General features: G+C 36.3%; 1 protein-coding gene across 1 annotated transcript; it reads left to right on the forward strand.

The window, feature by feature from the left end:
- Positions 1-5,861: 5,861 nt before the first annotated feature.
- Positions 5,862-22,200, forward strand: LOC150063517 (hyaluronidase PH-20-like). Its single transcript, XM_090333234.1, has 4 exons — positions 5,862-5,991; positions 16,194-17,323; positions 17,905-17,994; positions 21,315-22,200. Exons 2-4 carry the CDS (start codon positions 16,364-16,366, stop codon positions 21,804-21,806), a joined length of 1,542 nt encoding a protein of 513 aa, XP_090189360.1. The 5' UTR covers positions 5,862-5,991; positions 16,194-16,363; the 3' UTR covers positions 21,807-22,200.
- Positions 22,201-26,493: the final 4,293 nt, after the last annotated feature.

Raw genomic sequence — 26,493 nt, forward strand, 5'->3', positions numbered from 1 at the left:
CCACCTTTTAAAGGGATGTATGAGTGTTCTTTATATGTTTGCCACAGAGAAACGGACTTCTTGTGTTTTAAAATTGATGAACAGTTATGCTTCAATTAAGTCACTGTGATAGATCAAGTGTCCAGATATATTTTGTAATAAAAAAGAGAAGTCAAGAAAGAAATAGTTCTGAAGCTGTCTTAGCCCAGAAATTTAAGGAACAGTTCTGATTGTATATTAGTTTATCTACAGATTTTTTCAATGTATTGCATTGTATTGTATTGTATTTCTAGTGTCTTTTACTCTTAGTCCTGTGCTCGTTCCTAGCCATCTAGTTCTTTTAGATGACATGGGAAGTCAGCGTGTGTTATCTAGAGTATTAAGTAAGTCTGGACAAATGCGAATGCTTATATCAGATATTACCTGAGAACTTCTAGTTTGATCAGTTAACTGTGATTATGACTGTAATTCTTCAAGTTTTTTGGTAGCCTATTTGACTAGATTTCTGTAGCCTCCCATGATTAAAGGTAATAGTTAAAGCTTACTGGATATGTATTAGAGTGAGTCCTTTAGTAAAAAGAATAGTGACCATACTTAAGCATAAAATACAAAAAAAATAAGGCAGGAAGTTCCTTAAAATCGAAAATAAATCACATCTAACATAAATGAAATAAAAAGATTCTGGATTTTGCCTTTTTAAATTTGTAAAGATAGTAAAACAAAGATTCTAAAGTTTCCTTAACATTGTTCCAGTGCCTACCTCTCCTATCATGTCTAAGTCTACAAAGCAAACAGGTATCATACACATAGAAAAAAAAGGCCAAACAAAGGTAATTAGAATGGATTTAAGATAATAAAATTGGGGGATAGTGATCTCATAGACAAATAAAATGCAGAAAAGAAACGTTATGCTTCACTTCAAAATGTTTTTAAGTTGATAATTTTTACCTGTGTGAATTAATGAGATAAAGAGTGTCTTTATAGGTTAGGGATGAAATGTAGAATAATGAAATAAAGCTAACATCTCTGCCACCTGAAAGGTTTTTTTGTGGCTTTTTTTGCATACACACTTGAAATTTGAATGTGAAATGATGTTACTAGGCAAAACACACTGATCTTAATTAGATTAACTCTGCTGTAAAACTAATCTCGGAAGGACTTCCAAGGACTGTATTTCTTGATCAACATTTTCTCAATTTCTCCACATTCCCTTCAGTTTCTATTAGTTGAACTTTCTACAGGGGGTGGGGGAAGTATAAGCTAAGACTTCCTATCTTCCCTTCTGCTGATGTCACTCATGACTTGCCTTTAAGATACATGACAACACAGAGGATCTGAATTCACTTCTTTTGAAGTATGAGAAGGAATGATAAAGCTACAAAGATTGAACTTAGTGGCTGGCATGTAGCATGCACATAGTTCTGGATTCAACCCTAGGCACCATAAAAATATGAGATGAAAATAAATTAGAAAAGGATTAATGGGAACAAAGACATTTTCCATAGTAAGTATATGGTGAGAGTTTAGAAATCAATCATAACTCTAAGTTTATGTTAACCTAGCTTTATAGAAAAATTAAAATTTTATGGTTATGTAAGTTTGTGTGTGTGAGTGTATGTGTGTGTGTGTGTGTGTGTGTGTGTGTGTGTGTTTACAAGGCTGAGATTAAAAAGAGAAGAGGATATCTTTAAACTGGACAATGTTCTATGAATGGTAACTCATTATTAGACGCTCATGATTTTTTTTAAATGCTCTTTGCCCTTTGCTTGAGAGATAAACTTAACTTACTACTGACCACAGAAGTAATTCTTTGATTTTACTTAAGATAACCTTAAAAGAAAGAAATAATGAACATACGTGATTCAGATTATATAACTTTCAAAATCAAGATCTATATTCTTGTTTCCTCTTCCTGGTGTTCATCCTTCCTTTAGTTGTTCAGAGGAGTAACATCTTTAGAGTCCTCCCTGAAGGATATCATCCACTAGTACACGATAGGATTGTGAAAGAAAGGAAAATAGAAGTGCACATGAATGTGGAGAGAAAAGGTGCGCAGATATGATCATAATATTCACTGGGAAAATTATATTATGTGAAAATTGAATAATGTATCTTCAGGGCAGGGATAGGAGGGGAAATGTTAGAGAACAATGGAAAAGGTGACATAGAAGGAGATACATTGTACTAATAATTCGACACGAAATTGTAACCTCTGTACAACTATTTAATAAGAAAACAAAGATTGACATTCATTATTGGATTATTTGAAAAGGTTAAAGAAAACTCAACAATTAAAGTTGGATATATTATCAAGAATTTTACAGGACATGTCAAGATAACATTTTTAAAAATTCTAAACCTCATCTAATAGCATGATGTCAACATGGGCTTTTAATCTGTTTTTCCCATATATACATGTATATATAGATCCAACATGTATATAGAGATATATGTATATATATATTCTACTAGTATTTTATTTACTATATCACTGTTCCAAACATAAAAGCCAGATTCATGTAGTATTAAAAAGATTGAAGTAAGTAGACTGAAAGATCTAACTTTATTGCTCTCCATATTCAAGTCTAAAGTGCTAATTTATTTTGAGATATTCTTTTGTAGAATCTTCTCAATGGCTTTAGTTTCAAACAATGTTGCATAATTTACTAAACATGGAATTTTGCTTCCTCTAGGAATGTCAATAAGGCAAAAATGGTAAAAACAAAAGACACAATTAGAATAAGGTAAAAGATATATATATTAGAATATATATATATTAGAATATATATATATTAGAATAAGGTAAAAGATATATATATATATATCATATAGCTGAGATTAAGGAAATAAATTTAATGCTGTTTGGGGAAAGATACCCCTTTCCCTGGTTTTACTAAAAAAAGAAAGACAAATGCCTGTCAAGGTTAAATGTCCTCAGTTTTCATGAAATAGTGCAGAGAAGCATAGAAAACTGAATATTAATATATTCTTATAGTAGCAGTAAGAGGTAGTTAATAGCATGTGTTCTCATATTTATGTTAAATACATGGGTTGTTTTAGTCAGCAACAATAATGATTATTGATGACTTCCCATAACTTACAGATATAACATGATGGCAGCCAAACTAACTTATTTTTCATTTAATACTAGGAAATAATCTTAGCTGTTCTGATAATTTCTCTTTTGGGAAACAGGAGCACAATCAGCTATTTAGCTAGAGGAATACATATCCACGAAGCAGTCCAAAGATACCCGGATTCTATATGTCAATGTATTTTGCCACTCCATGTTTTAAATGCCATCTACATAAGTGTCACAGCACTAAGTCAATTTAAAAGTAAAATTTTCAGGTAAGTTGCATTTATAGGCCAAAAAAATATTTCAATTGTGCTGAGGGGAGGCATATTGAAACCCAACCTTGAATAGGATGCTTTGTTATTGAACACCTGAAGATGTCAAGATGCCATGACCACAGAAGCTTGAGTCAGTCACACTCCATGAAGCCTTCCTCATTGCTTGGCCTTCAGGCACACACTGTGATTCCTGTCAACCACTACCAGACAACACCATCACCAGAACTGCTTCCCCTATAATGTGAATTTTCCGCACTTCTTTCCACTATCCATTTAAAGGCACATTTATGTCCATTCATTTTTATAAATTGCTGTCAAAGCTTTAATACTAATAGATGTATGAATCATTAATGAGTTGGGCATTGTATTTTTGTGTAATACTTTATATAAAATAGGTGTGGACAAGGGACAATATTCATAATAACAATAGGAGCCACTTACATTAACTGGGTGCTTTTTGTATGATAGATGTAAGGGAGGAAACATAATTACTTCGTTAGTTTCTTAAATTCTGTATCTGAAGATATATGCGTATAAATACATAGATATTAGGTCTCTCTCTCTCTCTCTTTTTCTCTCTCTATTAAATATCTTTAAATAAGGAATAGTAAGATGTGAAGAGTGATTCCACAAAAGAAAAGGGGATTAAGATACTAAGGACAGTCATTTGTGGGAAAGTGACTTAAATCAGGAACAAGAACAATGGAAGGTTGGGCTGTTTCTGTAGGTTTAAATGTGCTGGCTTTTGTCTCCAGTGATAAGATTAATCTCTTGTTTTCTGAGTAAAGGGAGCTGTGCTCTTATACATGCTAAGTCTGAAGCCTTGGGGAGTTAAAGAGATCTTTCAACATTTATCTACTGTTCCCTAATTAATTGTCTTTAAGTTAGAATAACCTATAGAATGGGTTATCTTTTGACATGGTGTGTTTTGCATGCCTTTATTTCTCCTCTGTGAAACATCATTTTAAATTATTCATTATAAAATTGACTTGTTTTCTGTGGAGAGACAAGTCTAGTTAGTAGTTGAATAGTAAGAGATCTGCAAAGAATATAAGAATATATGGTAAAGGGAGAACTAATATGGAGATAACAGCAAATCTGAGCACATTACTAGATCTCCCATTAATACTGTCTCACAACTATGGAGCTGTCAGCCAATCCAATTAAATGGTAGGCTCTCTCTAACTTGATAGCCAGTGTCAATTTCTAGTGGTTAAAAACATAAATTAAACACTATGCTATGGATGTTTCACCAGAGGTTTTACAAGTACTTCTTGTTGTAGCTATGACCAGGTAATGATGATTTTGGAGTATAAATAGAGCCTTTATTTGAGATGAGGGTCTTACTATAGTACCCAGATTGACCTTGGATACGTAAACTTTGACATAATGTCCTCAACTTTGAGAACTACTTGGAAAAGTAATGCACAAGTAAGTTTTCAATGCTGTTTCATCTGCCTGTCTTTCTGAACACTTAAAATTCTACTAGCATTTAAAGTGAAGTATATGGAGTGGGAAGGATATTAGAATATGAATCCTCTTTGCCATGACTACTTGGGTAGGGACCCTTCATGTACCCTGTCTGCACAGAATAGAGACTGCTGCTGGGGGCTGGGAGCTGGGAGTTTTGCCTAGTAGTACAGTGCTTGCCTGTACTGAGATTCCTCAGTACCATACACATAGAAAAAAAATAAAGCCAGAAATGGTGCTGTGGCTCTAGTGGTAGAGCTCTAGCCTTGAGAAAACCCAAGGACATGCCCAGGCCCTGAGTTCAAGGCCAAGGACTGGCAAAAAAAAAAAAAAAAAAAGAAGAGAAGATGAGTCATCCCGTATCATGGGATAGTAGCTTGGGCATCAGCTAAAACTATTGGTGTGGCAAAAAACACAGAAGAGGCACTTAGGATCTCTGGGAGTGACTTGAGATACTAAAGGTGGAATCAGTCAGTGTTTAAATTGTGTTCAAAAAGGAAATATTCATTGCTTTGTTATGATCAAGAGAGAGTCCTTGAGCTTTGCTAGCAAGGGAAAAATAGAATCATGCTGTTTTCCTGGTCATAAATACCATAGCCTTCCATTCATCCATCTGCATAGTGGGTCGCTGGTGGCTCACATTTGTGGAGATGAAAACTAGTTTACATCTTTTTAGACTGGACAGATGTTAACCTTACCAACAACCAGACCCCTTTGTTATCATATCCAGGATTTAGAAACTTGTATAAAGGCATGTCAGGTTTGTGCCTGAAATAGGAAGGCTGAAAGGACAGGAACAAGTTTGAGCATCAGAAGGAGAGCAGTAGAAACTAAAGTAAGTAGTACCCACAGGGAATTTCAAGAAATAAGAGGAAGGTTTGGTGTTAAATTTTTGTTTTTGTTTTTTTCCTACTCAGTGAAGAGAGACAAAAACAGAAAAACAAAAAGATTTTTCTTAATCTAGGATATTGGGGAAAACTAACTACTTTGTGATGTAATAGCTTCTAGAGTCTTAGGGTTGACTTTTAAAATCTTTACTGTGAGGTCACCTGCAGGGATAGGCTTACTTTTCCTGAAAGAGCCAATCTGGAGCAAAAGCAGAGTGGACCACATAAGCGTAGGAAATATTTTCATTTACTAAGAAGTGGGTGAACAATGTTAGCTGTTCCTAATATCCTACTAAATAAGGTAATGTTATACTTTCTTCTGAAACTCTTGATATTCATTTGGTTTTCTGGTTGAAAGACCTAACAAGTTTGTCACTTCGTTTTTTCAGTTCATGATGAACCTCTAGTATATGAGTTTTTTCTATATCACAAGTAATAATATTAAACTAACCATGAAGCCAGGGGCCAGTGGTTCACACCTGTAATTCTAGCTACTCAGAAGGCTGAGATCTGAGGACTGTGGTTCAAAACCAGTCTGGGCAGGAAAGTATAAGATTTATCTCCAATTAACCACCAGAAAACCAGAAGAACACTCTGGCTTTAAGTGGTAGCATGGTAGCTTCAAGCAAAAGAGCTCAGGGACAGTAACAAGGCCTTGAATTTAGGACCCATAACCCCTTGTTCCCCCAATCCATAAAAATCCCTGTAATGCTCATTCTGGAAATAGAATGCCTTGAGATATTAATATATATAGGAACACACACACATACAAACACACACACAAAATAGTAGAGCCAGGCTCATGCCTGGGTCCGGGCTGCTCAGGAAAAAAATATATTTATTTAATATTTTTATGTATTTATAAGTAAATATTTGTATATATGTGTTTGAAATCTATTCACATATATCTGAAAACCATGATAGTTCCAAATCTAATGCATACTTATTTTTCAACTTTATGATTAGAGTTTAACTATAAATGAAGCACAGTACATTATTAACAACAATAACTAGTAATACAATAAAATAACTTGAATAGATATAAAGGTTAAGACTTGCACATCCTATTATGGGATTATATAGTTAACATTTTAAGATTATAGTAACACACCGGAAAGCTAAACCACAGATGAATGAGGTCTACTGTGCGGTTTTATTAGCCTGAGACAACATGAAGTGAAGTTTGCCTAGTTGTAATTTTTCTCCCCCTACTTTTTATTGGTAATATTCTTTAAAGGGGAGCTAGTTTATTATCAGTATTGCTGTTTCCCAGAAATACTGATATTCTTCAGTTGGGAAATGGTCATCTCTAAATTTTTCTGGAAATGACCCTAATCTAATTTACATACATTCATTTTTTTTGGTTGGTTGAATTAAGAGCCTGGGTTCTGTCCCTTAGCTTCTTTTGCTCAAGACTAGCACTTGAGCCATGGATTTTGTGTGGTTAATTGGAGATAAAAGTCTCAAGGGGATTTTTCTGTCCAGTTTGGCTTCCAACTGCCATTCTCAGAACTCAACCTCCTGAGCAGTTAGGATTCAGATGTGAGCTACCAGTGCCTTGATCATGTATTGACTTTTTAATGTTCTCAAAGGAGCACAAGAATTCTCTCTGCATGACTTGCAGAGGCCTTTCCTGTAGTTTGGAGTAAGGAAGTGATATTATGAGACTTGGTGAAAGAGCATTACACTTAGATTTATTTCTTAATGAAAAAGGAATACTCCATATTATGTCATACTACCTCACGCATATCACAGTGATCTGGGAGTAGTCAGATCTACACATTATCAATGTATTTTTTAAAGCAGTAAGTAAGAAGAGATTGATTAAGCTGGGCATGATGCTACATACTAAAAATGCCAGTACACAGAAGGCTGAAGCAGGAATCAAGGGTAGGTAACCTGGGCTAAATAGTGAGATGCTGCCCCTTCCCCAAAACAAAACAAAAAGGTGCAATTATGTTGATATTTTAGATTTTACATAATAGGTAATAATGGAAATAAAATCTCAGCATTTTCTGGTTCTAATCTCCTTAACATTAGGTGAGTGTGGCATTAGCCACTAACTTCCCTGAGCCAATGGAGTCTCAGTTAAAACAAAAACACAACAGTAAAAGAAAAAGTCATTGAGGAGAAAATATGGACTTTATGTTTTTAGTGAAAATTTATGATGCCAACATCTGATCTTATTGCTGCATTACCATTACCTGTGGGCCATGTTGTCCTTTGGGCACTTCTGAGAGGAGTATTAAATTAGAATAAGTGATCTTTGAAGTCTTTCCTAATTCTACCTTTTAAGATTCATCTTAAGTCCATATACTAATGTATGATTCCAGAAGAAACTATTGTTAGCTCAGGATGATAACTGTTACTTGCACAGTGCTAAATCTTGATACTATTTAAGCACTGGCCATTGTATTTGTCCTATAATCAGATTTGGTTTCCCATGTGTTAACACTAAAGAGTAGGCTTTGAGGAAATAAGTCTTCTGGCCAGAGCCTTCACAAAGTGGATTAGGGCCTTATGTCAAAGCATGTTTGTCCATGCTGTCATGTGAGGTTTATATGAAAAGTCTATGACAAGGAGAAGCCTAACATGACATCACAATGTCTAGCAATGTGATCCTGCAATGTTTAAACTCTAGAACTGTGACAGATAAATTCCTTTTATTTACCAGGTACCTGTTTTATGAGACTTTATTGTAACTGCTCATGTAGACTAAGACAAACATAACTAAATAGATTTCATCTACTTGTATTTGTGCTGTGGCTAAAACACATTTCAGGGACCCTGAAAGATAAGAACATTATTTTGTTCAAATGTTAATGGATGCAGAAGATCTTATCTATTCACTCATTCCCTTCAGACACAATGGAATCTGGTTGATGTGGGACTATCCCAGTACCACCAAACATGAAGTAGAGAAGGAAGAGAGGCAAAGGAGGAGAAGGAGGAGGAGAGGGAGGAACCAGAGGAGAAGAAGAGAGGGAGGAGGAGGAAGAGAATGCAAAGGAGGACAAAGAGAAGAAAGAATAATGGAATATCTATTTGGGTGCTTAGGACTTTAGCATATGTTCATTGTTTTGTTTACTGTGGAGAGTGACTTTTAAAAAAAATTTAGTCAGTCATGGGGCTTGAACTGAGGGTCTCAGCAATATCCCTGAACTTTTTTGCTCAGAGCTAGCACTCTACCAGAGCCACAGCTCTACTTCCATGAAGAGTGACATTTGATGAGAGGTAAGCCCCTATTGACAGTGGACAAAAGAAATTCAGGAGTGTACAGGCATTTTTGTTTGCATTTGACTATGGATGATTTAATAACTATGACTCTGGCCATTCAGAGAAATGAAAAGCAAAAATCTAAGTAGTCATAGGAGAGAACTAGGAAATGATTGATACTAGTGGAAATGAGGATTCAGGGCTCAGGATATTCCCACTACATTTTGTTTGTGTGAATTTCCTTATGCAATGAATTAGTAATGATGAAAGACTTCCCTGTCAGTTCCCTATTAACTTGATTTGATACCAAGTCCCCTTGCTTGTTAAGTGTTAGGATACTGAACTTAGTTGGCTATGACAAAACTAGGCTTTGTTTGACATCAACAATGAAAGAATGCAGGGTAGATTGATGAAGTGAGGCATCACTAAGCTCTGGCTGGGGCTAGGCAAGAGTTGCATTGTGGGAATCTCCCAAGAATAGTTGCAGTATTCATAAGTAGTAGCTTGAGTGTAGTGTTTCTCCAGTTACTAAACTCTGCCAAATGTGGGTGTTTCTGCCTCATGCTTGCCTATAAAGGACACACTTGCCTTCTGAATAATGCTCAAACTCTGTGGTTTCTAAAAGTACTTCCACTTTTGTTTGAATATCTTTATTTTGAAATGTCAGCATTGGCTATCGTTTTGAGTTTACTGGAATTCAGAATTCCTCAAGGCCATTCATTAACTAATCAACTCACTGAGCATGTGGGATAGAAAGTATAGGTCTCATCTGTCCATTCCTTGGGGAATAGGTTTCAAACTCGGACCATTAGTGTGTCCATCCCATTGTGTTGTATCACTTTACCAGAAGTCCTCCATTCTTCACATCAAAGCATTCTGGTACAATGTCTCTCTTGCCCCTACATGTTAGATGACCACACTGCAAAGTTCTTGTTAGATCAGTTTAATCAGAAAGCCCCAATTACCCCTGGTGTTTTGTTGTAATAATTTCCTACTCATTGTCCATTGATCCATAATTTACTCCTTTGGTTTATTTCTACTTTTCCTTGTTGAATCTGAAATGGTCAATCATATATTTGTGAACCTCATTATTCAATGCACAGGTAATAGCAAAAAGTTTTTCTCACTGTCTTTTTTCTTAAACTTTGATCTGAATGGTTATCAAATCCTTCTAATAAGTGCTAGACTACTGAATCATGTAACAACACAGAAAGGATTATTTTACTCTGAGATTTTATTTCCCCTGTAGCAATATTTTTTTGAAACATAATCTATTTTTGTGTGTGTGTGTGTGTGTGTGAGTCATGGGACTTGAACTCTGAGCCTGGGCACTGTCCCTGAGCTCTTCAGTTTAAGGTTACTTCCCTACCCCCTTGAGCCACAACCCCACTTCCCCTTTTCTAGTGATTAATTGGAGATAAGAGTCTCTCAGACTTTAGTGCCCTGGATGGCTTTGAATGGAGATCCTCAGACCTCAGCCTCGAGAGTAGTTAGGATTACGGGCGTGAACCAACCAACATGCCGGGCCATGATCATTTTTTTTAACTTAATTTACTTATAGCTTTGTTTTCTTTATTGTGGGGATTTGTGGGGGGGCAGACAATGGCTTCTGATTTATCTGTTCTGTTTCTGTTTTAATATTTTCACTTTGAAGATCAGTGTTGCTCATAATTTTTATTTTATGGGATTTCAAAATACATCTAGCTCATTCATTTAGTCAACTCATTTAGTATGCATCTATTGAGTATCAATTGATTGACTCAAAAAATATTTTGGACATACAATGTTCACATTATTTTCAAAAAATCTTATCCTAGAATAAATGAATGTAAATACATTAGTATTTTTATATTAATAATGTCTCTGTTATTTGCTTGAAATGGATAATTCATGTTTTAAACAATGGTTTTATTTATTTTATAAGGAATAAATCTTAACCAATTGTATCACTCATAGCAGGGTAAACTTCGTAAATCAAACTCAAACTATATTGTGTGTGTTCTATCACAGCAGTTAAATAAAAACTTGATCTTGAGAACTGCTCATTCCAAATACTAAGAAAAAATTATATCTTTTTTTTTGTCAGTCATGGGGCTTGAAATCAGATCCTGGGTGCTGTCTGTGAGCTCTCTTGCTCAAGGCCAGCACTCTACCACTTTAAGGCATAGTGCTACCTTCAGTTTTCTGGTAATTAATTGCAAATAAGAAGTTCACAGACTTTCCTGCCTAGGCTGACTTTGAACTGTGATCCTCAGATATCAGCTTTCTGAGTAGCTCGGATTACAAGCATGAGCCATCGATTCCTAACTATATCATTTTTCCCCTACTGTCCTGGGGCTTGAAGTCAGGGCTTTTTGCTCAAGGCTAGTATTCTGTCACTTGAGCCACAGCACCATTTCCGGCTTTTTCTATATATGTGGTTCCCAGAATCAAACCCAGGGCTTTGTGCATGTTAGGTGAGCATGTTACCATTAGGCCATCCTCCCAGCCCAGCTATGTCAATTCATGTTAACTTATTTTCCTTGATAATTCTCTGTGCAAAGAGAACTGGTATGTAATTTTGTAAGAATTAGCAATTTTTTTTTTTTTTGCAATGAGGCTCTCCAAGCTTCTTCAAGTATGTAGGAGTAGCACTTAGTTGAGACAAAGGTACATGCTCTAAGGGACAGGAAGCAAAATAGAGAAAAGGGAAAAGAATAGAAATGGAATGGAGTTCCAACGTTACTAACTTTTCTTTGGCATCAAGCTTATGTGTATATTTACTTAACTGAATTATTTATGAAATATAATGGTTTTAAAAGACAACTTCTTTGTATAACTACTTAAAGATAATTTTTTAAAATGTAAAAAATTATATATATAAATATATACACATATGTTTAGGAAAACACTTCTAAGAAAAAAAGAGCTGCTCAAATATTTTAATATCCCCTAAAGGGCCACATAAACTTTTGCTTTAGGAGAGGCAACACATTTCCCTGCTTTTGCTTTTATACTGATTGCTTCAAAGTTTGTTCAAAATGCTTAGCCTGAATTCCCTGAAAGTTGATATTGGAAATGTCCCTCAGCTGTAGTGTGGAAATGACAAACTCTAAGTACTTTGGACCATATGTGGTTGGTATAGGAAGGTAATTAACCTGGGGCCTTAAGTTCATGTGAAGTTTGTTTTTTTATTTTCGTTAAAAATGATTCCCCCAATATTTATGGAAATAATTTGGATACCTTGAAAGTCTCTCCAGTATTCTGAGGTCTTCTAAAACCTCAGGCCAGTGTCTGAGGGGGAAAACAAAAGCTGGAGGCTATTTTTCAGTTTTGTAGCTGTGTCTTTATCATGTCTAGATTGTCCTGGGGTCTGAAGGGCAATAGAGACTAATCTAGTCTGTGAATGACTTAAACCTGGGACTTTCTTCTTTGTCTCCTGCCTCTTCAGTCATATACTCTTTTTCTAACCATAATCGTAATCATTCCTCTATCAATATCTATTCACATTACTGAAATTTTGCCTTTTTATACTTATTGTAATAATTTATAATAAAAGTCTACAATACCTAGGGAAGAATATTCTCTCTCTTAATTCCACTGAGATAATAAATACACAAACAAGGAATATCAAATAGTTCCTATAGAATGTTGGTGTGATGGAGATTTCTATTGTCTATTACTTTTGATTTCAATTTTCTAGTTCTAAACTATTTGTAATGAAAATAAAGTGTTTTCTGTAAAAAAAAAAAAGACAACTACAAAGATTAAGCCAAGAAACTCAACTCCTTTTGTTTGTCTTTTTCAGTCCCAACTCTTCTCAGCTTACCTAAACACTTCACAACATTCCATAAAATCACTTTAAAAGCCTAATGTATGCAGAGAAACATTTATTTGGAAAAAAACTCTACCACTAATTTTTCTTCCAGATATTAAACAGCATACCTTGTCTAGAATCTTGACTTGAGAACAGATTAATTTCCTGTTTGCACCTTCCGCCTTCCTAGAAGCCAAAGCAGTTGGATTTCAAATTTCTTGCGGAGAACTAGAATTTAGCATTAAGTTTTATTTTGTTTCCACTTCTTTCTTAAGATATGGATGACAGATAGTGAGATTAGATTAAAAATATATACAGTTCCTATTGAGGAAACAAAAGTACTCTTTCATTGAAGTTTCTTCAATTTCTTAAAAAAAAGGCTTATAAGTCTTTGTATACCTCATTTAATAGGCTGTATTCTTACTTTAATCCAGGAAAATTTTAGGTAAACATTATTGACTATCTTTCTAACTGCTTCTGCATAAAATCTCTCAATAAAATGAAATAATATTTTTAATATTTTCTCATTTCATAGATTTACAATAAGTGGTAAATACTAAATATGTAAGAATATATAGTCTTATAATTTTTTTTTTGCCAGTCCTGGGCTTGAGCTCAGGGACTGAACTCTGTCCTTGGACTTTCTCAAGGCTAGAGCTCTACTACTTGAGCCTCAGCACCACTTCTGGCTTTTTTCTATGTATGTGGTACCGAGGAATCGAACCTGGGCCTTTGTGCATGCTGGGCAAGCACTCTACCACTAGGCCAAACTCCCTGGCAGTCATATAACATTTTTACAAGATAATTTTGCATATACTCAGATAAGAAATTCCTGATTCAAAGGATTCCATCTAAGCATATATTCTAGTGACAAAATATTTTTGTAACAGGAAGGAGCATTTAACTTAAATAGCATGTGAACTATTGTGAAGTTAAGATTTTAAAAACTGATTCGGAAAGTAAAAAGATTTAAGAGATTGAACTGGGACAAGACTCGAGACCAGTCCACTTCTTCTCTTGAATCTACTGAAGGCAGATAAAATGGATGAACTTTGAAATCAGGCTTCTGGCAGAGGCTCATTGCTGGGCTGTATGTATATGAAGGATTGACGGGAGTGCTATGAGTGCCAATGAGAAGCAATTATCTCCACAGTGAGGGAAAGAAGACACATAGGGGTGATTTAAAAGGTATAAGTTGAAGATAAACTTTAGAAATATTGTCAGAACACTCCTCTTCAGGATTGTAAAAGCCTAAATGCACTTCTGATTTTATATGCATTTTTTTAAGTTTTAGAAGGCTTGTATACATACAACGTGATTTTTCTTAAGTATGGAACCCAAGAAAAAAGAAATCTCAGTATATGTCATGTACCAATAGTCTAAAAGTAATTTTAAATCATTGTAAATGCAATTTTACAATCATTTTAAAAAATAATTTTATGCCTAAGACTTGATTTCGTAGTGTGGATTAATGCTTGCAGCTACTATTGATGCTTACAATGCTTCAGATTTTGAAACATTTCAAATTTATGATTTTCAAATTAAGAATACTCTCCCTGTACTAGCCAAATATCAACTGGACTTAAGTTAGTGTAGAGCTTTTCCAGGGCCATGGGAGATTATTGAAGATAACCTCATGAAAGATAGCATTGTAGATGCTAACTCCTAGTCCATCCCAGTTGTGGACCTGAGACCTTCCCAGAGGAGTGACCCTGAAGAAGAGACATTTTGTTCAACTGCTTTTCCAGGTTGTAAGTGTCTATCCTTTTAAGACAATTTCTGATGAGAGAGAGAGATAGAGAGATAGATATAGAGAGAGCAAGCGAGCGAGAGAGACAGAGAGAGAGACACAGAGAGAGACAGAGAGAGAGAGACACAGAGAGAGACAGAGAGAGAGAGACACAGAGAGAGAGACAGACAGAGAGAGTGTGTGAGAGAGAGGGCTTATCAATAGGCTCATATTTCCCTAAAAGCCAGGGTTTTGGACTGTAAAATAACTGTCTTAAATTCTGAGTTACATTTAAGTGAATTTAGCCTGTACCTTCCTGAGATAATGGGCAAGATTAAGCCTTTACTCTATTTTCCATCTTTCATTTCATTCAGCCAATGGTATCAGTAGGTGATAATGAAAGAAGTTATTTTTCTTTCACTATTACTAAACATGAATATGTTTCTGGGTTTTTTAAAAAGGAAGTCGATAGAGTTAAAACTACCAAAATCTTTAGCACCTTTCCCTCTTCTAAACCTGAGTGAAACTTCCTTTAGTATGTGAAATTAATAAAGTTTTTAAGAACTAATTTTCTTTTGAATCTGTGGTTCAGATTAGAGTATTTTTGAGGAATGAGACTACAATGATAAATTCCTGTGATAATTTTCTAGGAAGACTAGCTTCATTCTTCCTGTGCCTTCTACGGCAATATGCTATTACATTTGTTAAAAGAAATTCCCCAGTTTCCTCCTAAAACAAAACAGTTCCTTCTAAAAGAGATTATTTGAATATGTCTTCTTGTAACTAAAATTTGCAACTATCAGGTGCACCATTTAATTTCTGGCCTTTGGTTCAGATCATTGTACCACCAAATTTTCTAGTCCTCTCCATGTGTCAATCAGAGTAAAAACACAATCTTGCTTATCACACACTGTAAAAGGCCAGTATTCAGATCTTTCATTAATAAACCAAGCTACAATAAATTCTTTCAATAAAGGATATGAAGTAACTTTTATTGATGATGTCAGAATATATTGCTGTATGATTTTTGATATAGCAATGTTCTAAGGAGCCTTTGTCTTTGTATATTATGTCATGGAAAAGTGACTTGTAGAAAGAAAACAGTACAGGTATGAGCTAGAGATGATACAGACCCCACCCTCCTCCCCTCAAAGTAGTGTTTGCCTAGCAATTGTTAGGCAAACAATTGCCAGACTTAAATTCTCAGTGTGTAACTTCTTCCATGCTCTCTCTCTCTGTCTCTGTCTCTGTCTCTGTCTCTGTCTCTCTCTCTCTCTCTCTCTCTCTCTCTCTCTCTCTCTCTCTCTCTCTCTCTCTCTCTCTCTCTCTCTCTCTCTCTCTCTCACACACACACACACACACACACACAATGAATTACAAACTTATAAAAGTTCACCATTCTGTAAGAGGCTGCTTTCAGTGTTTGACAATCTGGTAAAAAGTGGATTTTAAAGTTCATTTGTAATCAATTGGCTTTTTACTAAGTCATCTTTTGCATTCCACTAATTTGGAAACACAAAAGGAAAAAGTCACATTTGACTCTCCAAGCTCAGGAAAAACTTGGGAAAAAGAGACTAATGTTAACTATTTAAAAAATTTGTACCACACTGAAGAGAATATAATTTGATTGATTAAAACAGAGTAGTACTTATCTCTGAAAATTAAACTCCTGGCATATAAAGGTGAGAACTAGGTACAACTTTCAGTCTTGGAGACTGTCAGGCTGCAAAACAGTGTATTCTGAGATTCTTTTCTTTTTTAGTGTGGATGACCCAGCTTGCAGAACCTTCCTGATACACGAAGCAAAGAGTGATATTTAAATGTGACATAACCATTGTGCCTCTTCATCAATGTGCCTTCACTCTGCTAGCATTGGAAAAACTGAAGTGTATAAGAAGAAATAAGTACTTTTCATAGCCATTGCTCTTTGTAATGGCTGTGCTAAATTTCAAGCACTGCGTTGTTTTTATGACTTCCAGCGATCTCTGTGGAGTATCTCAGACAGTATTGGTCTTCCTTCTGATCCCATGTTGCTTGACAACAGGGGATTTCAGGGCAGCTCCTGTTATCCCAGACAAGCCTTTCATCTGGGTCTGGAATGTCCCCACTCAACCGTGTGCTACAAAATTTAAGGAACCGATTGATATGAGCTTATTCTCTTTAATAGGAAACCCTATGAAATCTGAAACAGGGCAAGAAGTAACACTATTCTATGTTGATAGACTTGGCTACTACCCTTACATCGATCATCACGGTAAATCTGTGTATGGAGGAATCCCCCAGCTAATGCCTTTACAAAAACATCTGCTACAATGTATTGATGACATTTTGTATTATATGCCAAAAGACAAATTAGGCCTGGCTGTCATTGACTGGGAAGAATGGAGACCAACCTGGGACAGAAACTGGAGACCTAAGGATATCTACAGAAATCTGTCTATTGATTTGGTTCAGCAACGGAATGTTGGCCTCACAATACAAGAAGCCACCAAAATAGCCAAAGAAGAATTTGAAAGTTCAGGGAGAAATTTCATGTTAGAAACTTTAAAACTGGGGAGATTACTTCGACCAAAACATTTATGGGGTTACTATCTCTTTCCAGACTGTTACAATCATAACTATAAAAGACCCGGTTACAATGGACATTGCCCTGATGTAGAAAAGAAAAGAAATGATGCCCTCCACTGGATGTGGGAAGAAAGCACGGCCCTTTACCCATCAATTTATTTGCATAGTGATTTAGGGTCTACTCACAAGGCTGCAATATTTACTCGTAATCGTATACAGGAGTCTATTAAGGTTTCTAAAGTACGTGATGTTACAAGCCCACTCCCATTTTTTGTATATATTCGCCTAGTTTATACAGATCAAACGTCAACATTCCTTAATCAAGTAAGTAAATCAAATTGTGACAGTTACTAAGTGTCCCCAAACAATTTTTAGTGAAATTCAATAATTTAAAAAAGTTCAGTAATATTGGCTTTTAAATTCATTTAGGAATATGCACATCAGGCAGTATTTTCCTTAATTGTGTAATTTCTTGGCATTAATGGAGAAATAGACAGTACAGCAATTTATGAACTACATTTCTTTATTTTCACTTCTCTAGGCCTTCTATCTTTTAAAGAGAATTATTTATAAGAGTAATAAGTGGGCACAGTGGTTTATGTCTGTAAATCCTGGTTACTCAGGAGGCTCAGGTTCAGGGGATACTCTTTGGGGATACCCAGGGATAAAAGTTTATGTCAAACAATAATAAAACTGGGCTCATCCAACAGCAGTAGGGAAATAGGTGCCTAAGCTAATCTTGCCTGTGCAAAAAGCAAGACATGATTTGAAAAACAAAGAAATAGCTCAGACAGTAAACATTATCATTATGGAAATCAGCAGGCTTCATTTGGGTGTTATTGCATTTTACAAAACACCCCCATTTCACTTCTTCTCTAATAATTGTTTTCTATGACATTTGTCAGGAAGACCTTATGCATACAGTTGGTGAAACCGTTGCTCTGGGTGCATCTGGAATTATAGTGTGGGGAACTCTAGCCTGGGCAAAAACTCTGGTAAGTTGCCTTGGTAGAAAATAGATGATAGTGGATAGATAGATAGATAGATAGATAGATAGATAGATAGATAGATAGAACCTTCAATGTTTACAAGGATTGTTTTGGTGTGCTCTAGAAGAAAATCAGTATTATGTGTGGTACACACTAGTGGGTACTCAATCAAAATCTACTGAATCAAAATATGTTCCATTTATTTACCTAGGTAGAAAACATTGAATCTGTTTGCAGAGGAATCAGAAATTCTGTGAAATTCAGTGACATGTTCAAGGGTACATGGCTTATATGTAATACTTATAAACCAGTATTACAACTTTGGTTTTCAAGCAGCAGTGTTCAGGGTCAGAAGAGAATTCTTTATTTTCATCACTTTAAAATTATCCATATCAAGTTGTTATTCTTACTTTTTCAAGCTCCTTGATTAAAGGAAAATTAAAGCATATTTGTACCTGTGTGTGCACTCTAAAACTGAACTGAATGTTTATTTTTCTGATAAATATGGCAATGATACTTACTAGTGATGAATGTGCCATGGATGATGCTGAACAAAGCCCAGCGCTAAGGGCCCTCCTGCTCTAGGATCTGTAGAAAATAGACTTACTGTTGTAAGTCAAGAGGGATCCTTAGAGAAGTTTATCATCTGTCCCTTGTTCATCAGGTAGACTAGCAGTATCCTTACTTACTTTACTTCGTTTGATCTCCAATGAAAATGAGATAACAGCTAGGCTCCAGAGCTCACATTTGTACTCCTAGCTACTTATGAGGCTGAGATCTGAAGTTTGTGGTTCAAAGCTACCTTGAGCAGGAAAGTCTGTGAGACTCTCATATCCAGTTAACCACCAAAAAGCTGTAAGTGAGTCTGTGGCTCAAGTGGGAGAGTGCTAGCCTTGAGCAAAACTGTTCTGGGACAGCTCCCAGGCCCCAAGTTCAAGACCAAAGTTGAGGGAGAGAGAGAGAGAGACAGAGAGACAGAGACAGAGGACAGGGATAGAGAAAGTGAGTGAGTGACAGAGAGACAGTGACAGAGAGACAGAGACAGAAAACAGAGACAGAGTGAGAGACAGAGAGGAGAGTGGGAGAGGAGAGGGAAAAGGACAGAAGAGAGAAGAGAGGAGAGAGAAGAGGCGAAATAAAGAAAATTATGTATCTCTTGGTAGTCTTTTAAATAGAAGAAAATTATCTTGAAATTATAATTTCCTAATTATATTCTCAATTTGACTTGTAGTTTTTCTTAATCTCCAGTGTACAATTAATTCTTCTGTGACAGAATCATTACCAAATATTCCTCCAAACCACTTCTATTATAAAATTGAAAACAGAGAGCTTCAATATTTCTCTGATAAGGATGATGTAGCTTATTATTTGTATCACATTTAGTTTTTAGTGTCACTTGAATCTGAGATTCATTTTTTGTTGCCAGTCCTGGGGCTTGAACTCAGGGCCTGGGCACTGCTCTTTTTTTTTTTTTCTTGCCAGTCCTGGGCTTGAGCTCAGGGTCTGAGCACAGTCCTTGGACTTTCTCAAGGCTAGAGCTCTACCCCTTGAGCCTCAGCACCACTTCTGGCTTTTTTCTATGTATGTGATACCAAGGAATCGAACCCGGGTCTTCATGCGTGCTAGGCAAGCACTTTAACCACGAGGCCAAACTCCCGGCCCCTGGGCACTGCTCTTGGACACATTCTGCTCAAGGCTAGCACCCTGCCACATGAGGCACAGCACCACTTCTGGCTTTTTCTGAGTATATGGTACAGAGGAATTGAACCCAGGGCTTTGTGCATGCTAGGCAAGCACTCTTACCACTAGGCTACACTCTCAGCCCCTCATACTCTTTCTTTTTAAAAAATTTTCCTTTTTCTATTTTATTTATTCCCACTGTATATGTAACTGTATTTTCCTTATTCCTCTTTATCACTGTACATCCTCTATGATATGTGCTAAAATCCATCTAGTTACCTTTTAAAATAAAGCTTGCAAAAATCTTAGAGATATATGGATGAAGTAGAAAGTAATTTTGTAATTTATAATTTAAAAATGGAGGAAATTTTGCCTTTTAGTCAAGGAGGTGTTTATTTTTGTTTTTTGCAATACTAGAGATTAATCTCAGGCATTCACACTTGCTAGTTAAGCACTGTGTCACTTGAGCAATGTTTCCGGTCTTTTTTTTTTTTACTCATATTCTTTTTAAGATGCTGTTCCAACTTTTCTTCCTGCATTTGAAATAAATTCTCATATATATTTGGTACTGGCATACTGTGTTGAAGAATATTGGCAGAGTCTTTGCCCTCTTGAAGATTATGAGTGCTTTAAAAAAAATACACGAATGGGCAGGGAGAAACAATAGGTGTGATAGGCACAACACAGAGTTAACGTGGAGCATTTGAGTTCCCAGGGAAAGTATGTGAGAAAGGCCCCAGTTAAGGAAAACACCATCTGAGCAATAGTTGGGGAGTCAACCTTATTTTTAAAAATTATTTTGATTTGTTTTAGAGGTAATATACAGAGGGATTACCTTTACATATAACACCACCACTTCCCTTGATCTGCTCGAGGGCTAGTCTGGCCAGCTTGATAGAGAGTGCCACTGAGGGTGAAGAAAATGACTCTTGTCTTCAGTGCTTTATTAAAGCCTGGTTTGTAGGTTTTAGAATGCATCAGTCTCAAAAGGATTCATTCTGACTACTCATCCCTCATTCAATCTCTACCAAATTGGTGAAAGAACATATTGCCAAAACCAAGTTGAAGTCATGGTGCTTGCGAAGGTCTTGGGGAGTCCTATCAGTTTTCCCCCCTTAAAGAGTGATTTTTCGGGGCCGGGAGTTTGGCCTAGTGGTTAAAGTGCTTGCCTAGCATGCATGAAGACCCGGGTTCGATTCCTCGGTACCACATACGTAGAAAAAAGCCAGAAGTGGTGCTGAGGCTCAAGTGGTAGAGCTCTAGCCTTGAGAAAGTCCAAGGACAGTGTTCAGGCCCTGAGCTCAAGCCCAGGACTGGCCAAAAAAAAAAAAAAAAAAAGAGTGATTTTCATGGGGACAGGCATGGTAGTTCATATCTGTATTTGGAGCTTCTTTCTGATGGGTGGAGTTGGCAAGAGGCTAATCTGAACGTGCCCTTGGGAAAAAACAAAACAAAACACAAGACCTTGTTGTAAAACAGACCAAAGTAGCAAGAATCCAGTGGGCATAGATCAAGTAGTCTGCCTTGCAAGCACGAGGCCTGTACTTCAGCCCCAGAACTGCTTTTCTTTCAAATTTGCTTCATATACTAACCGTCACCTCCCATGGAAACCTTTGCATATTCTGACCCTCTTTATAACGTTACAGGAATCTTGTCTAACCTTCCGCAGTAACCTGGAATCCACAGTGATCCCTTACTTTATCAACGTCACCCTAGCTTCCAAGATGTGTAGCCAAGCGTTGTGCCAGGACCAAGGCGTGTGTACCAGGAAACACTGGGACACCGATGACTATCTTCACTTAAACCCGCAGACGTTCACCATTCAGTCTCCGCAGCGTGGACAGTACATCATTAATGGAACTCCCACACTGAAGGACCTAAAAGACTTCTCCCAAAACTTCAAGTGCAGCTGCTTTGCAAACACGACTTGCAAGGAGAGAGAGGACCTAGAAAACGTCGAAGCGATTAAAGTGTGCGCTACCGAGGACGTCTGCATAGAAGCGCTGATGAAGACAGCAGCACCCTCCAGGGCTCACTCCCACATCCGTTCATCTTACATCCTGTTCCCACGTGTTCCGTGGGGAGATCTCAGCGGATGCCTCTTATTTCTGTCTGTCTATATGCAGCACTCAAGCTAATGTCATTTAAAATACCGGCTATAGATCCATAACAACTGGAACATTCAAAATGGAACATAAGCTGAACAGCAATAAAAAGATCTCCATAACTGATCAAGAGCTTCAGAAGAAAACTTCATATACTAGAAAAGACTATTGGCCACATCTATCACACTTAGAGGACTCGTGTTATCCGGAGATGAGAGAAGATTTTAATAAAGTCAAGTTATTGTGAAGTCATGTCTTTAATTTATCACTCATTTAATGTGAAAACCTCGGCCTTTTAAAATGGAATTTCTCAAGTTTACAGACTGCCTCATTTACTAGAACTTTGGTGTTCTTTTGTTCTTTTTTTATTATCAGGGTGATGTATAAAGGGGCTACAGTTACATTCGTAAGGTTGGGGTTCTTTTTTCCCTGCTATTTCATCTTAGAGATTGGTTCTATGTTTTTAAGAAAGATAACTTGAGAAAATGATCACTCTAGATTTATACATGCTTTACTGTCCTCAATATTTACATTCATGAAGCATTCTGATACTGATTTTACGGCTTGATTTTCAAGTTTAGTTAGTCTATTATCCATTTCCTGCCTGACTAAGCAATCATCCATTCTGTTATCTCACCTTCATAGGTCATTTAGGGAGCACTTCATTTTATCAAGAGCTTTTCTGGAGTGATTCTAAAAGTTAACCAAAATGAACAATGTATACATTTCAGAGACTTACTTTCAGACTGTTTAGCTGTCACCACCGATTTGATGGGTTATTTTTGGAAAGTTCTTTCTAAATTACTGTATCTTGTAAGTAGCAGTTCCCAGTGAACTTAACAAACACTGCAATTTTGTATGAATCCCTAACCCCTAGGTCAAAATTGGAATCCCAGAAGTAGCAAACTTGAAACTTTATCTATAAGTACATGGAATTACCTGTTGCAGTTTTAAAACTGTCAGAATTGTTTCAATACTATCATCCTGCAAAGGATATTCACATTTGGAAATGAAACTTAAACTTGACAGAGTTGTTAAGAATTGAAGAGTGAAAAAGGTTATGTTAAACCAAGCCCAGAAAAACAAAAATTGCATGTTTTTGATTATATGTGGAAGCCAAAATTAGTTTATAAATATTTAAGTACTAGACTCAAATATTTGAGTATGCAAGTGTATACAAGTGTATTAACTGACATATTGTTGATTCATAGTAGAACACAGCGCAATTTCTTAGAAAGGCAAAAGTTCAACAAAATAAACACCAGGAATCAAGTACTTGAAAAGGGTGAGGTGGGATCAAAGGGAGGAGCAGTGGGTGGTGGGAAGACAAATGGAGAAGAGGGGGAGGAGAATACAGGCAAAAGTTAAGACAAGGGAGGGAAGAGGTGGGTTGAGAAGATAGGTAAGAATGTTGAAAGGGGTTTGTTCAAGATACATTGTCTTCATAAACTTTGTTAAATGGCAAGTCTTTTGTACAACTAAAAGATAAAAGGATTTAAAAAACCCATTATATATACATGTATATGTGTACATACACATATATGTATGTATATATATATATATATATGAATTTGAAATTGAGCATCCCAACAGTAAAAGGCTACTTCTGATTAGAAAATAAAAGGTGGAAGAAAATAAAGGGAGGGAAGAGATAAGGGGAAAAACACTTAGAATGCCTTTCCTGGTTCTACTGAGGACACTGATTAGGGTAGGCTTGAAAGGAACATCTCAGAGACAGACTTCAGCACCCTCTAAATCCCAAAGTGGGTACACTTGAACACCTAATCTGCCTTCTTCCTTTGCCTCTGAGTTTATTTTTGTACCAAAAAGTCATGATACAGATAAAGGCCTTGAAATCATAGTAAACATTTTGAGGCTTTGGAGTTCTTTTGAGGGAAGAAAAATGTTTAACTTGTTACAAACTTCATTTCTTTATTTGTGAGCTTTGTTTACTATCTGAAATTAAGAAAGTTACAAAGGTAGTAAAAATGAATTGTACATTCTTAAGGTCTAATTTATTTTTGTAATTTTGTAATAATTTTGAACAATTCTGAAATAAATTCTTACTCATAAGATCATTGTCGTTCATAGCAAAGTAGCTCAGAACAGAAAACTAAGAGTTTCTTTTCTTTCTACCAGTGGTAACCCCTGGTTACCATCTTGTGGGGAGAGTTTTTATAAATTTCTAGGAATATAGACACTAATGACTATTTATAGATACATGACAATGTTTGTATTGACTGTAGAATTGTTTATAAATTGCTTTTCAAACATAGCAATATAGGAACCAGGAGTTTAGCCTAATGGTAGAGTGCTTTGCCGAGCATGCACGAAGATCAGGATTTGATTCCTTGGTATCACATACATAGAGAAAAGACAGAAATGGTGTTGTGGCTCAAGTGGCAGAGCTCTAGCCTTAAGAAAGCTCAAGGACAGTGCTCAGGCCCTGAGTTCAAGCCCCAGGACCAGCTCCCCCCCAAAAAAATAAACAAAACATGGCAATGTGTTCTGGGTGTTTATTTTTTACCTGTACAGGTTTGTACATCCTATATAACAATTACTTAAGAAAGTTTTAATAGACATTTTCTGGAGAATTTTCTTTTTCTGTATCAGCAGCTTTTGTAATTAGTGTTTTTTGTGTGTACATTTGTATACATAAATGTCTTGGTATTCTTTTGGCACGATGAAGTAGAACTGTGGATGGGAAGGGCACATCCATTATACTTCAGATATTAGTACATTAACTTCCAAATATTTTCCAGCAAATGATCTTAAATAAGAAGTGTTCCTGCCTTATCTGGACTATGTTAAATTTTTCTGTCACTGTTATTTGAACATGAATATGATATTTTAAATTAGCTTATCTTTTAAACCATAATGTGAACTTTTCTCATAGCTACAATGGTTGTTAGTTTCCTTTCACATCCATTGCTTTAAAAGTATATTTGACTTTTCTCTCATACTCCATTTACAGACTTCTGCCAGGTCTTAAAATTAAGATTTAGCTTCTCAGCTATGAATAGAAAATATTAGGAAGACCAAAAAGTAGCTTTTAAAGAACATCTTATTTTCTCAATCCTTGTGTATGCTTTATTTGATTAAGGGAAGTATATGTATATGTATTTCTATTTATTTTGCATATATTAAAACACACTATATATATCTCTCTCCATATATATATTTCCACAGTCACGAGGAATTACAATTCATTTACACCAAATTTCTTTCATAGAACAGTAGAACCATGGAATTTTGGCAAGTCAATTACTTTTTTTTCCTTCTCTTCCCCCCCACCCCCCGCAGTGAAATGTGGTTTGAACTGAAGATTTTGCACCTGCTTTGTTGCTTTCTTGCCTGGTGCTTGAGCAATGCATTCAGCTTGGCTTTTTTGCTGGATATTATTATTATCATTATTATATTATTATTATTATTATTATTATTTGCTGGTCTTAGGATTTGTATTCAGGGCCTGGGTGCTGTCCTTGAGCCCATTTGTGCTCAAGATTAGTGCCACCTTGAGCATTTTCTGACTAAGTTATCAGAGATGAGCGACTCATGGACTTCTCTTCCTGGATTGGCTTTGAACCGTGATCCTCAGATATCAGCCTTCCGAGTAGCTAGGATTACAGGTGTAAAGCCACTGGAATCTGGTTTTGATGGTAATTTTGTAGATGGAATCTGGTGGACTTTGTGGCTTTACTGTATTCTCATTGCCACCTTCTGGATCTCAACTTCTGAGTAGCTGGCATAACAGGCATAAGCCATTAACACCCACTTCAAATAACTCTACAAAATGTGCTTAAAGGAAATTCTAATATCCATATACTGTTAGGAATGCCAATCTTTGGCAGCATGATGCACACAAAAGAGCTAATCCAAGTCAGTCACAACTAAATTGCTGCCTTTAGACAAGTTATCCACCCTCTCCAACTTTGTTTCCTCCCCAAATAGCACCAAGATCTGAGATTAAAATACCACATCAACCCATGGCAATTTTCTGGCCAATTTTCTTTATAAAACTATTGTAACTCTGATAAAATATCTGAGACAACAGATTTAAGGGTTTTTTATTTTTATTTTTTTGCCAGTCCTTGGCTTAAGCTCAGGGCCTGAGCACTGTCCTTGGATTTTTCTCAAGGCTAGAGCTCTACCACTTGAGCCTCAGCACCACTTTCGGCTTTTTTCTATGTATGTGGTATCCAGGAATCGAACCCGGGTCTTCATGCATGCTAGGCAAGCACTCTACCACTAGGCCAAACTCCCGGCCCCGGATTTAAGGGTTTTGAGGGCAAAAAGATTTCTTTCAGCATATGGTGGAAACTGTTCTGACACAACCACACTTGTGTGTATGCAGAGTCCTTGTGTAGGGACATCTTATCACAGACATAAAATGTGTAAGGAGTAGAGAGTAGCTTTGATTCAACTCAAATTCACTCAAATTCACCAATCAGTGCAATCTCAAGAATGGCAAAATCCACTTTTGGAAAAGGACTGACAAAGGACCCATCAGTAGTATTTAGCTGCAACTTTAAGCTTGGTAACAAGTTATTTAATTGAGCATGCCAGATAGACACTCAAAAGGGAGACTGAACAGTCTTGGAAACGTGAGGAGTGTAGATGCATCCAAGGTACCAAGTGTTCATTTGGAACTGCTGTAGCATCAGGAGATTGAAGAATCTGGGCTCTCTCAGCCTAGGGCTATCTCATCTTTCTTGAGCAA

The sequence above is a fragment of the Megascapheus bottae genome, chromosome 5 (genome assembly GCF_031878675.1).
Source record: "Megascapheus bottae isolate mThoBot1 chromosome 5, mThoBot2.hap1, whole genome shotgun sequence".
NCBI classification, from domain to species: Eukaryota; Metazoa; Chordata; class Mammalia; order Rodentia; family Geomyidae; genus Megascapheus; species Megascapheus bottae.

What these genes read in the sequence shown, in the direction of transcription:
- LOC150063517 (XM_090333234.1), top strand. Translation starts at nt 16,364, where the DNA reads ATGGCTGTGCTAAATTTCAAGCACTGCGTTGTTTTTATGACTTCCAGC. An exon ending in CGTCAACATTCCTTAATCAA is followed by an intron (nt 17,324 to 17,904) that starts GTAAGTAAATCA and finishes GACATTTGTCAG; the next exon opens with GAAGACCTTATGCATACAGT. An exon ending in TAGCCTGGGCAAAAACTCTG is followed by an intron (nt 17,995 to 21,314) that starts GTAAGTTGCCTT and finishes ATAACGTTACAG; the next exon opens with GAATCTTGTCTAACCTTCCG.